Genomic DNA, 15,982 nt, shown 5'->3' on the forward strand with positions numbered 1-15,982 from the left:
CCTAATGAAATTAAAGAAAGTACCCTTTTGGTGCTAATGTTTCTCAAATATTCCCCTAAAACTAGTTATCTTTTACTTTATTTTGTTTTGAGACAGGGTCTCATGTAGCTGAAGCAGGCCTTGGACTCACTACATAGCCAAGGTTTGCCTTGAGCTCCAGATCCTCCTGAGTTCTGGGAATAGAGGTGAGTGCCACCACTCCCAGCATGCTCAATCTTCCTGTTACTACAAACTAAGCATCTGTCAAGAATTTCTTGCAGGCAAGGTGGGTGTTGTGGTTTTTATCCTAGCACTCAGGAGGCAGAGGCAAGCAGATCTCTGTGAGTTCAAGGCCAGCCTGGTCTACACAGTTTCCAGAACAGCCAGGGCTAGAGAGTAAGACTCTGACTCAAAAAAAAAAAAAAAAAAAAAAAAAAAAATTTTTTTACAGGCAACAATCTCTATCTAGGATTTAATGATAATATTTTATTTCCATCATATTGTTAAATTTCACTTATAGCCACCAATATGAGTTCCTCAAAATGGTTTCAAATGTATTTGATATAAAGAAAACTGCACATTATACACTGATAAAATAAAAATGACAAAAAAAGGCACACAAGTGACTGATTTTTGAATTGATGCAATCCAAGGAAAATAATTTTACTAATAATGTCACATTCATACCTAAAAGAATAGCACCTCTTATTTCAAGTACTGAAAATCCATTTACTTTTACAAAAGTACTTTGCCTTGTGTGGATCAGTGCCTGGACCTTCTGAGAATCAGAAGACACTCCCAGGGCTGAGTTAACACCATCCTCAAGGCAGCTGCCACTGTTTGCTTGCAAAGGGAGCACCACATCTTTTTAAATTGGGAGCAGATGAGCTTGAGACTGTCCTTCCTCATGGTGAGAAAGCCAGAACTGGCTTCGGGGTAGATGGCCAAGGTGTGCTGACCAGGTGCTCAGATAAATAACCTCGCCCGTGACATTTTCCTGCTTCTTCTTCTTATGTCTTCAAAGACAAACGAAATCAATCAACAACTGATGAGCTCAGTAATAACAGAGCTGGCTATCTCCACCTACACACTTTTGAAATCGGAACGTGCTCTGCTGTGGGCCCTACTGCTTCAGTAGCGCTCTTGGCCTCATACCCCACATGCCAGGAGCATCCTTTCCCTTTTAGGGTGGAAGGAGAGCATGACAAGATCTTCTGTGGTTGAGCCACAGCTAAGGAGCTAGGGGTCTCAGCATGACTGAGAGGCTTCTGGTCAGTGGGAAAGCCACCTCCACTCATGCCTTCTGTCACCACTTGAGCTGTCCCCCGCACGTTCCCATCAATGTGACTTGGCCCTGGATGTTACCACTGCCTAGAACACTCTTCCCTAGATGTCCTCTCAGATAACTTTCTTTAAAAACAAGAACAATACAAAAAAATCTCCATTCCACTGTCCCATCTCCTTTTTTATTTTTCCAGCAAACACCTCATCTTCAGAAGGAAAATGCATGTTTGCTGTTCATCAGCTGTGTCCCCTCCCGCCCCTCACCCCCAGAGTAAGAAGCTCTGATTAGCTCATTGATATGCCTGGCACACACAGACACTCAATAAAAGGTGTGGAATGAATGAGCGAATGGTAAAACCCTGCCGAGCTGGTTGCCTGTGTCCCCTGGCAATGGAAGCAGCACGGAAAGCGATGTCTGCTCTTAAAAGGATTTTCTAGAATTTACATTTCCAGCCACTGCTAAGATGGCATGCTGTCTGGCAACTGTTGACAGGGACAACAAGTGAGGTCTACGTGATAGTATCAGGGGCAGTCAACTATTCTGGGAGCCAACAAGCCCAGGCTGAACATAAACACCAAGAATCTTAAATACTCAAGTCAGGCATGAAATATGAAGTAGTATATGAATAATTCCTTGTTCAATTGTTTTCACTGTATGTTTTGAATTTGGGGAATAGAAGTTACCAGTTCCATTCATGAAAGCTTAATACAACGCAGAAAAGCAAGGCTTCCTGGAGAAAATAATCTCTAGTAGGAACTTCACATCAACTGGTCCAATTAAGATTGTAAATAAACCAATACTGATCATGTTTGGTTCATTTGCCATCAAGGTTAGGATGAACTGCCAATGCCAGGTTCACAGACACCGCTAACTCTGCAACAAAAGATAAATAATTAGAACCGCCGGGCGGTGGTGGCGCACGCCTTTAATCCCAGCACTCGGGAGGCAGAGCCAGGCGGATTTCTGTGAGTTCGAGGCCAGCCTGGGCTACCAAGTGAGTTCCAGGAGAGGCGCAAAGCTACACAGAGAAACCCTGTCTCGAAAAAAAAAAAAAAAAAAAAAAAATTAGAACCATCAAAGAGCAGTTGGGGAAGTGCTTAGAAGTGCTAGTGTGATCTGCAAGTAGGTTTTTCTTCCCAGAATCCCACATGCTCAGCACCTAGCCTCTGTCCACTGCATGGTACTAGGTACATGTGCACATACCACACACACATACACACAGCCTGTTTCTACTGAATTGTGCCCAAGGTCCCTGTTGTCAGCAGCTGTGGATGTTATTTGCCTTACAGGGAAGAATTCCAAATTGAGACTTCAATAGCTCAGATAGATAGCTCATTTCTACCATCCAGCCAAGCCAACGTGGTTCTGAGCTCATATAACCAAAACCAAGATGTTTTCAGTAAAGCTGTACCCATTTTGCAAAGAACAATAAGATTTATTTTCCTTTGATCCTAAAGCCAGACAATTACAAAACAAAACAAAAAACCATTGATGATTAAAAAGTTTTAAAAATTAAGAGCCTACAACTCAGAAAAGGGGAATTATCCTTCATAATGCTAAACTAGTTACTCAACGGTTGTCTAAAAAAAAAACAAATGACTACTGTCTTCACCCTCTTTACCATCCAATAGGTGGAATGAAGGGCAAATGGGACCGGAGGCTCCAGTGACCCACACATGTCCCTGAGTGCCTGTGTGAAAGTCACTGCCTCTTCTTACAGCAGACTGTAGAGGAGCGATTCAGCCTGTGGTTAGATAAATGTGCTTCACAGGGCCAAAGAACACTAGATACAATCTAACAGAAAGAAAAGGAACCCATCAGATTATTTTAGAGCAAGAAAAGAATCAAAAGATCAGTGTGAAAGCAGGTCTATGAACAGCAAACCCACTGTAAAAACAGCTCCATCCATAGTCACCTAGAGCTCAGCAAAGCCCTGGAGTCCCCAGATGCATAGGCTCCTGGGGACTAAGGTCATCATCTAGGAACCAGCATTCAGTCCAGGAGGGGAAGGGCCATGGGAAATGGCACACACAAACAAGAGGTAAGCCCGTTAGGTGAGGAGGAGCAGAGATGCATTCCTGAAGCAAAATGATCCACAAGCTGGGCCCTGGACAGCAAGTGAGAATTTGTCATTGGGAAGAAAGTAAAAAAATCAGAGGAAGAGAAAAGAACTTTCTGGATATAGCAAGAGCACAGCAGAAGCAGGACAGTCTGCCATCTTCTTTGATGCAGGGACTCAAGAGTTCTCACAGGAAGCCACCAGCCCTGACTAAGTAGCCATAGTATAATTGGTTTGAAGTGGAAAGATGAGGGAAAATAAACACAGTAAAACACAGCCAATGAGATACCTTTATTGGTTCAGACATGAACAGAGCTGAAGCTGCAGGCAGAATGTTCCAGCACGTCCATCCCAGCAAGCATTTTCATTAAGAATCCGTTCTCGGGGCAGTCCCAATATTTACGACTCTCCATTCAACATGTCATCCTGTCACTATAACTCTGTGTGAGCTATGACACCCAGGGCCAGACCAATTATCCACACGATCCAATATTCTGTTTCTGACATAGCACTAAGGGACACTGGATGGAGAACATGATGGACATGGTCCACTATGTCTAGGTCTAGCACAAAATAGTAGATTAGTTGACTGAGGCTAAAGTGGTTAACCGTATTCTCAAAATTTGTACTTAAAAAAGAGCAAAGAAGGGTACCATTTGGAACTCGGGGAAACAATCATTAAATGTAAGAAGGTTTCACCAGTCTCTCTTAAGAGTCCTGTGTGATTTGGGGAGACTTTCCCCATCCTGCTAATCAGAGGGTCTCTTTCTCCCAAACAGGTTCCAAGGATGAATACAAGTCCTTAAACGATGACTGCTTCTATTAGCTAGACTAGACCCATTGAATCTCAAAGAACGTTGTGATTGGTCACTTGTTTGGGGAACTGGCCCTCCACAGCAGGTTCCTGTTGACTTAACTCAATTTCAAAGGCAAGTTGTGAGGGAGAAAAAAAGTGTCTGTATCAACATCATCCTCTAACAAGACCCCATAGATGTATGAGCTCTCCGAGAGCAGATCCATCGACACAACGCTTCATATGGCAAATCTCTGAGGACCACTGATGGTTCTATCTAGCACTGTGCACTGGGCTGGCTGGAAAGCCCAGCTTAATTCATGAGCAGCCATCCTTTCACACCATGCATACATGGAGATTCTTCTTTGATTTGTGGCTTTAATCACAGCTTCCAAAACCTGTCATGATTTATGACTGTGACTTTTACAATGATGGTCAATGGGAAACATTTACTCAGGTTACCTGACTGTCGAGACTACTGCATCTAAGCAATTCCTAAGCCTCTCTTTGGTGTGACACATTTCAACTTGTCTGCAGACCCACTGGCTGGGGGCAGGTCTGGAGAAGGTGATTCCTCATTGACACAGTACTGATAAATAGAAGACAATTATTTAAAGATGCAATTAATTCACTAGTCAGACTTGGGACACATTCAAAAAGAAGGAAAGGACCTAGAAGGAAGCTACCCACCTCTGTGGTAGGGAGGTTTCTATCTTCTTCCTATTAAAACTATTTCAAAGTGTACTGGTATTTGCTCTGCCCATGACCTTGGGCTATATGGCTGAAGGAGGCGGTGCTTCTTGCCATCGGTTAAGAGCACTGACTGGTGTTCCAGAGGACCCAGGTTCAATTCCCAGCATCCAAACAAATGCACCTGGCCTTACAGTGTCCGATCATGCTCCCCACCCAAAAAAAGGAAGGAGGTGATATTTCTTGCCTTCGTATGTAACCTTCTACCAAAGCACCATGCAGCTTTGACCCAATAGAGTTGCTTCTCTTTGGCCAATCTGCTGGTGGGTCAAACTTCTCCCAGACAGGAACAAACTCTTCCACAGACACACTGGAGTCTTCATGGCTCATGACACCTGTGGCTGTCTGAATAAGGGTGGCCCCATAGGCTCATATATTTGAATGCTTAGTCCACATTTGGAACTGTTTGGGAAGGATTAGGAGATGTGGCCTTGTTAGAAAAGGTGTGTCACTGGGCATGGGCTTGGAGATTTCAAAAGCCAAATCCATTCCCAGTTTGTGCACTCTGTTTCGAGCTTATGGATTAAGATGTGAGTTCTCAACTATTGCTCGAGTGACATGTTTGCCTGCAGCCATGCAACCATCTATGATTCAGGTCATGGATTCTAAGTCTCTGAAACTGCAAGCCTTCGATAAATTCTTTAGTCTGTAAGTTGCCTTGATCATGATGTCTTGATGTCACAGCAATAGAGAAGTACCTAAGGCAAAACCCAATCCTAGCCCAATCGTCCCGCTTTCTTCTCTTTCCCCTCCCAACTCCTGACCCTCAGAGCACACCTGGGCACTCCTCTTTGCCCTGGATGCTTTTTGTTTTTAAGACAGGGTCTCACTATGTATATCTAGCTGGCCTCAAACTCACAGCAATCTGTCAGCCTCTGCCTCTTGGGTGCTGGGCTTAAAGGCATGTGTCACTATGCCCAGCTACATTGATTTTTAAACCATTCCTTCTTAAAACAAATTGAAAGTAACATACAGACAGAACAGTGCTCAAATACAAGTACACCCAAAGCATTTCACACATAGAGCATGCCTATCCAGTGAGCACTCCAGGTAGAAAGAGACCTTCAGCAGCAGCTCACCTGGCTGCCTTGTCCCTCCCTCCTCCACACACCTGGACAGCTGTGCCAGTGTGTGCTGTGCAGGCAGAATCCACTCTGTGAGCCTTTACAGCCTGGCTTCTTTTACATTCCAGACAGTCATCCAGACTGCTTATAAAGCCAAAGTTTCCAACTGTGACTACACCCCAGTTTGTAGCTATTCTGCTCTTGGTGGATATCTGAGCAGGCTCAAGTCTAACTCTGCCAAGGAGCTGCTATGAAGAGACCACCCCCTGAGAAGCACTCTCTACCTGGCACACAAGCAAGAGTGGAATGTTATGTCATTCAAATCTTTGGGGAGGGAGTTGTTTATGGTTTTGTCTTTTCATGAAATTTTCAGTAAATACAAAGAGTACCAATGTGTTCTGGAATCTTCCATTCACAAAGTAAAGCTCTCTCACCCAGCTTCTCCTTGAGTTGGTGTGTTTTCTCCTGCTAGGCTATGAGTCTTGAAAGCACAAGCAGGTCCCAATGTGTCCAATGCCCAGCCACTGCCTGGTAGGTGCTCGGTGGGCAGCCGTTGAGCAACTGGCCTTGGCTGCCCTCTGTAACCACGCACGCCTTTCCTATTCTTGTTTGCTTCTGAGCTGCGCTGACCACTCACTCACTGGATCACCGAGTCTCTCGACTGCCAAACACCCCAAAGCACTCTAGCTCTCAGCTAACCCCTCTGAAGCAAGTGATGGCCACTCATTTTATCCCAGTGCCCAAAGCATTCTCCAAGCTGCCTGGTGCCACCTGCTGTGCTAGACCATGGCAATCCAAGATCAACATAACTCATTCTGATGAGCAAGGGGGCCATCTGGCCACGCCCATGTCAAATACTGCCACAGGGTGGCAAAGAGTTCCAGTTCTGGAACAAGGAGAATGGGCATCTAGCCCTATCTGTGTAGAGAGCAAACAAGCTTCCCACAAGATCTACCTCTGAGGTCACTCTTCCCTGACCATTATAAATCACCATCAACCTCAACCCTTTGTGTCACACCCAAGGCCTTTGCTGGGAGCCTGAGAGCCCAAGGTACCCACCCCTTATCTGGTTTGCAGCTCTACCCCCACATCCTTTCCTGAAGGCTCGGCTCTAGTCATGCCCTGGTTCAAGCTCTCCAGTGGCTCACCAGGAGTTCCTAAGTACAAAGCAAACACTTCACCTTGAAGGGGGGCTCAAGGGCCCTGTGGGGTGTGGTTAAACCCGCTTCTCTGACCTCTTATGTTTTTCATGCTTGTCACTCACTGTGTGCCAGACATACAGACACTCTGCTGGTCCTTGACTTTGAGGGGCCATTTGTGAACTCTTTCTTGGGCTCTTCACATGAAAACCTCCACCTTCACTTCAATCTCAACTCAAGAGCCCCTCATAAAGCTCCAGAGGAGGATTCTCTGGCTACTTGACACAATCAGCCCCTATAATCCTCCAGCACTGTGCTGGCACGTTCTTTTTAGCTGCCCCATCCCCTGAGAGTCTCACTCTGAAGTCCCAGCTGAACTGGAACTTGGGATTCTCCTGTCTCAGCCTCATATGTGCTGAGACTATACACACAAACCACCGCACCTGGCTGTGCTGGCACTCTGGACCACATTCATGACTGTCTGTCCTCACGGCATCTACCACAACCTGAAACTATAACACTGGTTTATATTAACCTGCTGAACATTGAGCTCTGTCACTGGATTCACTTACTTCTGGGTTTACAATGCTTATAGTAGCACCTGAGACCTAGTGGACCTTTAGTAAAGGTCCAACGAATGGATGGATGGACAATGTCTCCAAAGGCTAGTGGTTGGAACAAATTCTACAGCCAGCTCCCTGGTATCACTCACTAGATTGTGTGCATTATTTTGGACAACTTACTTAACCTTTCTTCATCCCTTGTCAGCCTTGCTCAGCAACAACATTGGGTTAAAAGTGCTTACCTCTTACAGTGCTCATACAGAGTTTCATATAATAAAATTTCTGCCAGCCCTAGAAGAGTTCTATCTTACTTATTTTTATTTATTGTGAGTTTATGAGGGCATGCGTATGTACCATGGTGCACATGTGGAGGCCAGAGGTTAACTTATAGGAGATGTTCTCTCCTTCTACTATGTGGAAGTCCTGGGAACCAAACTGAAGTCAGCAGGCTTGGTGGCAAGCACTTTTATCCAAGCCATCTTACCAGCCCCATAATTAATTCAAATGCTAGAGATACTCAGAAAAGAGCTTCACATCATTAGTCCTAAAGAAATTGTAGCTTAGCTGGGCGGTGGTGGCTCACGCCTTTAATCCCAGCACTTGGGAGGTAGAGGCAGGCGGATCTCTGTGAGTTCGAGGCCAGCCTGGTTCTACAGAGTGAGTTCCAAGACAGGCTCCAAAGCTACACAGAAAAACTCTGTCTTGAAAAAAAGAAAAGAAAAGAAATGGTAGCTTGGGGTTAGAGAGAAGACTTAGCAGTTAAGAGCACATACTGCTCTTGCAGAGGAACGGAGTTCAATCCCCAGTACTTACTCTGAGCAGCTCACAGCTGTTTGTAACTCCAGCTAGAGGGGATCTGATGACTCTAGCCTCCATGGGTACTATACTCACATGCACATACCTACACACACATACAAACATAAATTAAAATTAAACAAATAAAAAGTAAACAGTGGTTTTGTACCACTGCCTGGGTAAGTGATTCTCCTGCCTCAGCCTCCCACAACAGAAGCTGAAGCAAAGTATTCAGAGCCTTCTCCTGCCTTCTCCTTAGACCTGAATATGACTGAATGGTCAGGATGTAGATTCTTCTCTGGCAGCCTCCAGCCCTACTTCCTAGTGTCACCCCACCCTTCCCCTCCACACCCTTCCCAAGTCTCCCACATTACCATCACAACAAGACAAAGCAGGCCATCTGGAAACTCAACCTTTATACACACTTTCCAGAATGCCTACGGCTTCCCTCAGCCTTACTCAACTCCAATGTCACCTCCCTTTTCTCCATCACAGACTGAATCACTTTGTGTTCAGGATGCCTAGCTCTTGGCTCATTCTCTTGCCTGGGCTGAGACACACTGAGTCTACACTATCTTCACCGTCTGCTACCCACTAGGCTTCAAGCATTTTGGGAGCAAGTCGCTTATGCTTCCCTCCCCAGTACCTCCAGAAGCCTAGACTGGGCATGGTAGAAGAGCTAGTGAAACATCTGTTACACAGAAGTATGAGTATCCAGATGAGGAAGTCAATGGCATACACCTTTTATATCTTCCCCATCAAGGTTAAGACCACTTTTGTAAGTAAAGCCTTGTAGTACAGGCCTACAACCACAACTATTCCAAAGGCTGAGAAAGGGAGATCACAAGTTCAAGGTACACCTATGCTACAGACCACATCAAGACTTTCTTAGGTATTTCAGGGAGACCCTGTTGCAAAACTTAAAAGTAAACAAGACAGTGGGGGTGTGACTCAGTGGCAGAGCATATGCCTAGCATGCAGAGGGCCCTAGGTTCCATACTTAGCACCAGAAGGGAAGCAACTGGTTTTATTACTAGCAATACTTTTTTAGATTTACCTTATTATTTTATGTGTATATGAGTGTTTTGCCTGTGTGTACATTCGTGCATCACACCCACATCTGGTGCCTGTAGAGTCAAAAGAGAGTGCTGGATCCCCAGGAGCTGCAATTACAGACTGTTGTGGGTCACCACGCAGGTGCTAAGAATTGAACCTGGGTCCTCTGCAAGAACAAGTACTCTTAACTGCTGAGCCAACCCTCCAGTCCTGAAAGGCTTTCTTTGTAATTAGATTTTGTTGCAAAATTCTGTTTAAAAACTTTATTAAAGTTTCTTTGTGATATGACTTTACTTTTATTTTCTGATGAAAGATGCCACAGACCCAAACACTCTCTCTCTCCAGGACATGCTGACATGCATCTGTTTGCCTCATAGGAACATGGGTGGAATGACAATGCACAGGCCTTGAGGGGAACCACTCTAGACTCCCTGCCCTGCTCATCCACCAAGAGGAAAGAGTGGATGTCTTCATCCCCAGCAACCACAGGAGACCAGACATCAAGTGTGAGTAAGTTGTCCAAGGTTACTCAACCAAGCACTGGTCATCAAACAATATTCTGCTCACTAAACCCAGCAGGAAAGACACCCCAACAGGTGGTCCCAGCTCATCCACAGACCACAGAATTCACTGCTCCAATGTGACAGTTTCATTTCATGGGGGTGATCAGCAAACCACTTGCCCTGAGCCAAGTTTAGCCCTCTCTTGCATCAATAAAGCTTCAATAGCACACATCCAGGCCCACACACATGCACACAGGCACATTTGTGGCTTACGGTGTGTGTGTGTGGTTGGTGGTGTGTGTGGCTTATGGGTGTGTTTATATAATTTATGGTGTGTATGTATGAGTGTGTACATATATGGGTGTGTGAAATTTATGGATGTGTTTTATATAATTAGTGGTGTGTGTAGTTTATATATACACACACACACATATGTGAGGTTTATGGATGTGCTTGTATGGTTTACTTGTGTATGTATATTCATATGGTTTACAGTATATGGTTTGGAGTGTATGTATATTGTGTGTTTTTGTGGTTTACAGTTCCTTCTTAGGTGTATGTTGGGAGGGGGTATGATTGCTTTCAGAATGTATATATGTATATATTTATATTTGTGTAATTTATAAGGTGTGGGGATATGGGTGGTGTGTGTGTTTGTGTGATTTATGGTTGCCCCCAAGGTGTGTGTGTGTCTGTGTGTGTGTGTGTGTGTGTGTATGTGTATGTGTGTGTGTGTCTGTGTGGTTTATGGTTGCTTCCAAGGTGTGGGGGGGGGCGGTATTTGTAGTTTATGGCTAGTCTAGTATGCAACTTCAGAGCTTACAGGTGTGTCACATACCTTCTGGCCTGAAAAGTCCCAAATTATTACTATCTGATCCTTCACAGAAATAAATATATATTGGTCAACTTCTAATTTAAAGAATGGTCTACTGTCTGAGTTTTGCTCTATTCTTCAAGTATTAGAATCCTCAACTAGCTCCTGATTCTGTTTGAATTATTTCACTTAACAAGGAGATTTTGGTAAAAATGGTTGCCAATGTTCTACAAAGAAAAAACTCAATGGCTGTATTTATGGTTCAAGTTAGAACCCTGTTTGCAATGGGTGCAGTGTGGGTATAGAATAGTTTCAGTCCTTGGAAAAAGCATTGTCACAAACACAGAACAAAGTGTGTAGGTGAAATGCAATGTGTTTCGCTCTGGAAGAAGTCTTTCATTCAAGGTTGAGCAGGCACCACTCCCTCCAGCACTCGTATTTGAAGAGTCTATCTATATTCCACCAGCCGAGCTAATCCTATTTTCACCAAAGATCCAGACATCATTTATTGGCACCTTGCTTTTCTCATAAATAGAAGCATGCCCTCTCTCAAGTTCCTTCACTGATACCTCTTGAAAACTAAACATCTGAAAAGAAATACGGTCTCCTGAACACTGATGTATTTTACACAAGGGTATTTTGAAACTAAATGCATACTACAATAACTTACAGCATATTCAGAATTGAAATCCAGCCTTCCAACGCCTCCTGCAAATGTCTGATCATTTGTGACACTTTCATCTCATTTTTTAAAAGCTTTTACTATGGAAATTTTCAAATATGCAAAAATGAAAGGCCAGTCCCCAGCCACTGGCTTCTACAAGTATCAGCATTCTGCTGTTTTCCAGTGGATCCCTCCCCTCCCAGCGTTCTGTTTGCTATTTGTTAGAGCGTTTGAAAGCTGATTTCACACACCAAGTCATTTCACTCATGAATGCTTATTTCTGTTAGGGCTCTTCCTTTGAAGAAAAACATGATACCATTATCACCACCAAAATAATAAATAACAACTCTAAATGTTGTCTAATATTCAATCTCACTCCGATGCCTTTTCTTTTCATAATGGTTCTGTTCAAGCAAGGATCCAAATATGACCACATACTGTGTGTTCTTGATTAGTCTCTTAGTTCTCTTTATATGTGCATAGAGCCCTCTCATTTCTCATTCATCCATCCCTGGTATATATTTAAATGCTAACTGGACGAACAGATCTTATCAACAGTGACACCTCTTCAGCCTCTGCACACTGTACGCAAACCTCGACATTCACAGGCCTTTGAATCCCTTAGGCAGACTCTTAAATGCCCTACCTCCTATCTGCAACCCCACCTGAAATCCAGAGTGAAGACTACCTCCCTCACTCATGCTCTCAGGAGAATTCAGATTGCTTCAACAGCCAGTCCTAGAAAATCACATCTTTTCTGTGCTGCTCTGGCCTGGAGACTCTGAATAATTTAAAAGCAAGGCACCCACTCATCATGCCTTCCTTTTGAGATTAACCAAACTTAATCAAGGATTACAAAGTAGATCAGACATGCCTCAGAATCCATTACTGTTATCAATAACAATATGAATTTGCACCTAGACCATTCAGGGCATGAGGTTATAAAAAGAATGACCAGAGTCCCTGCTCACAGGAACCTGACCTAAACCAAGAAGCAGCAAATCATTTTCAGTGGTTCTCAACCTGCGGGTTGGTTTGGGGGTCACATAACAGATATCGTGCATGTCAGATATTTACATTCTGATTCCCAACAGTAGCGAAATTACAGTTATGAAGTAGCAACCAAATTAATTGTATAGTTGGGATCACCACAGCATGAGGAACTGTACTAAAGGGTTGCAGCATTAGGAAGGTTGAGAACCGCTGGTTAAGATAAACTACCCAAGGAGACAACAGATAAAGGAGCACCCAAACTGACTGCCATGCCCCAACTCCTGGGTGAACAGTATTTGCAAGGTCAATCCACACAGTGACACAGGAGGCAGAATGAACAGAATCTGTCTTCTTCACCATCTGTGCCACACTCTGAAGCCCAGTCTTATTTGTAAGACAGGCTAATCCCACTTACTTCCCAGAGTAGCAGCCAATATTTATTGAGTGCTTATCATGCACAAGGATTCGTGTCACCTTCTTTAGTGGTTCAATCTTCACAAAATCCCTGATTATGCAGCCCTGGCCAGCCTGGAACTCACTATGTAGAGTAGGCTGGCCTTGAATCCATACCATAAAAGACTTATGAGGTGGGCTGCTACTATTTTCATTTTGCAGATGAAATGACCAATGATGCTCAAGTGGTATGGTGACCTGCCCCAGATCATACTACAACTAAAATGACCCAGGACTTCACCTGAGGGCTATTTGACACAAGAGCTAGGCTTCCTCACCACTGATTTTTATTTTTTCTTCAAGTGTCATGCTACATTAATAAAGTTGACACCTCCTGGGGAAGCGATAAAAGTGTGCTCAACACTGCATGGTCTACCCAAAATTTTCAGTCAACATCGACTGTTATCACTAGGGATGTGAAAGCAGGAAGGGAAGAGACCAGGACAAGTAACCAGGAAGCCCCAGTTGACTTTGGCTACTTTGGGGATTTGTGCTGGCATACACCAGCAAGCCTCCCTGGGTTTGGTATTTTTCCAATGTATCTCTGCTCCCCTCTGGTCTGTAAGGGAGATCCAGTAAACAGTGGCTGTTTCTAGTTCAACTTTGTTAATTCAGAAACCCACCAAATGGCCTGGGCAGGAAGAGGTAGGCACTGAAAAAATGTGTTGACTAGAAAAGTCAAAGCTTCATTCATTCACTAACCACAAATTCGAACTTGCACTTCGAAGGAGGTATCTCAGCTACTTACTGTCCCTTAAAACAATTCCAGAGAAAAAGAGCAGGCTAAAAGGGTTAAGTGGAAGAGACCCACTACGAGGGAAGCAGGGGGCTCCAAGGGGTGATGGAGCTGGGCCCACAAATACAGTGGGGGTCCCACTCCCTAACTACTCAGGAGGTCCGTCCCAGATTGGGACTTGCTTTACTTCTCATCGCTCCCAGAGCAGCTAAAGGAGAAACTGACAGGAAGTCAAAGTTTCCAACAGACCGAAGTCCTGGCCCGGGAAGGAGGGCCACCTGAGGAAATGGGCTCGAGGTGGAAGGCACGACTTGAGGCTCCCGCCCCGTCTAAGTGCACCCTACAGTCCCAAGGAGGGGCGGGGCGCCCCAACTGTTACTTACAGTCATGTAAGTCATCCTGCAAGTCCACAAAGTACAGAGGGATCTCTGAAAAATCAAAAGACACACAAGGAGTTACGCGGGGCTGCGCGGGCGGCGAGTCCCGGGCTCGCGGGAGTGGGATGGGGAGGCTCCCCGGGAGGGGGAGGGGAGCCGCTCGGAGACCCCGGAGCCTGGACCCACTCACCCGCCATCTTGGGATGGGCTGGAGGGCGGGGCTGGAGGCGGAGCGAGACCAAAGGTCACGCCCATCTTCCGCGCTCCGCCCACCCCCCTGGACCGACTCACCCGCCATCTTGGGATGGGTGGAGGTGGAGCTAGGGGCGTGGCACGCCCCACCCCGTTCCGCCCCCTCGGCGGAGATGGAGCGGAGCTGGAGGGTGGGGCGACGCTGAGGCTCCGCCCCCCCGTGCTCCGCCTACCCGCCTGCGAGCCGCGAGCCGGCTGCCCCGCCCTCGCGGCGAAGGTGGCTGCCGAAGTGGGCGGGGAGGTCAGGTGACCCTGCCGGCGTCCCAAGATGGCGACGGCGGTGGCGCCCAGGAGGCCAAGGCAGCGTCCGGGCTGTTGAGGTGACTCCGCGGGGCAAGCGACGGGTCGGCCGGACTGAAGGGCGGCGGCGGACGCACGGCCGCCTCGCGTGCGCAGCCGGGGCTGGGCGGTGCCGCAGCGGCACCGGGGGATGCTGGTGCTGGGCCGGGCCTCTCACTCCTCAACTTAGGGCGGCGGCGGGCCGCACCCCTGGTTCCCGGGCCATGGCGCTGAGGGAACTCAAAGTGTGCCTGTTGGGGGTGAGTGGCAGCGGGCCGGGCCCCGAGGGTGGCGGAGGCCAGGTGGGCGGGTCCCGGCATCCCAGGGCCCCTTTCACCCCTTCCCGCCCTGTGCGGGACGTCCCCCCCCCCCCCCCCCGCAGACCTTTGGGGCGTCCGGGCCATCAGGCTGTGCCCCACCCAAGGCCCCGAGGTATCGGGATGGTCCCCGGGCCCCAGAAAAGTGTTCTCTTTCCACCCCACAGTGAAGCAGCCCGCAGATAGTTTCCTTCCAACTTTGCGAGGGACACCTTTGAAGTTGGTCACGTCTCTCAAAGTTAACTCCTAGCGGGTCTTCAGGTTTTTATGAGCGCCCTTAGCCTCCTTTCAGCAGTGTGGGATAATTTTGAACTTTTGGGACGTCTCTGACACTTCTGCAAGAGTTACTTTCCAAAGTTTACTCTTCTAGTACAGAAGGGAGGAGTTCATACCAGGAAGCCTCCAAAACTTCGAAGCTTCAGCTTCCGGTCCTCTCTTGGTAGTTTGGCCATTTCAAAGCCTTCTGATGGTCTCCTTCCTGAGTTTCTGTTTTAATGACTGACTGAAAAAAATTCCAATAAGTAGACGGGTTTTGCCCCTCCACTAGGGTGGGGCTAGGATTCATACGGGATTACTCAGGCCTAACTTGGAAACACATAATTTACTGGTATATGTTAAAAGGCCAGTGAGTTCGTAGCTTTCCACACGAAGCAGAAACTTGGGGTCTTTTTCTTTGTGCAGGGAGGAGGGCCATCCTAGTGACTGAACCTGAAACTTTGTACATGCTAGTCGAGCACTGTACCACTGAGCCATGTGTGTCCCCAGCTTGCTTGCTTCTATTTTGTAACAGGATCTCAAGACTATCCTTCAAGTCGCAAGCCTTAAACTTGGAACCCGCCTGCCTCAACCTCCCAGATTTGCTAGGATTGCAGGCCTGTTCCACTAGGCAGGCCAGCTTGGGTCTTTCAAGAGGGTCAAGTGTTTCTTAATCTTAAAAACTACAAAATCTTTCCCCAGTACTTTTTATTTTTATGGCAGTTTCTCACTGTGTAGCTATGACTGGCCTGGAATTCACTTTGTAGGCTAAGAGATATGCCTTCATATCACAGAGATCTGCCTGCCTCTGCCTCCCAAGTGCTGAGATTAAAAGCATACACTCCTGGGCCTGGCC

At 46.3% G+C, this 15,982-nt stretch overlaps 2 protein-coding genes across 2 annotated transcripts in view; one reads left to right on the forward strand and one right to left on the reverse strand.

Annotated features, from left to right (window-relative positions):
- The window catches only part of LOC131910020 (serine/threonine-protein phosphatase 4 regulatory subunit 1-like), an 86,633-nt gene extending 72,333 nt beyond the window's left edge, over nt 1-14,300 (reverse strand). Inside the window, exons 1-2 of the mRNA XM_059262018.1 lie at nt 14,214-14,300; nt 14,030-14,074 (exon numbers count right to left, since the gene is read on the reverse strand). Of these exons, the coding sequence (XP_059118001.1) occupies nt 14,030-14,074; nt 14,214-14,220 (52 nt within the window). The 5' untranslated portion in view covers nt 14,221-14,300. The remainder of the gene's footprint in view (nt 1-14,029; nt 14,075-14,213) is intronic.
- Nucleotides 14,301-14,605: 305 nt separating this feature from the next.
- Nucleotides 14,606-15,982, forward strand: part of Rab22a (RAB22A, member RAS oncogene family) — a 46,643-nt gene continuing 45,266 nt past the window's right edge. The window contains exon 1 of the mRNA XM_059262020.1: nt 14,606-14,814. Coding sequence (XP_059118003.1) covers nt 14,779-14,814 — 36 coding nt within the window. The 5' untranslated portion in view covers nt 14,606-14,778. The remainder of the gene's footprint in view (nt 14,815-15,982) is intronic.

This window comes from Peromyscus eremicus, chromosome 4 (assembly GCF_949786415.1).
Source record: "Peromyscus eremicus chromosome 4, PerEre_H2_v1, whole genome shotgun sequence".
Classification (NCBI taxonomy): Eukaryota; Metazoa; Chordata; class Mammalia; order Rodentia; family Cricetidae; genus Peromyscus; species Peromyscus eremicus.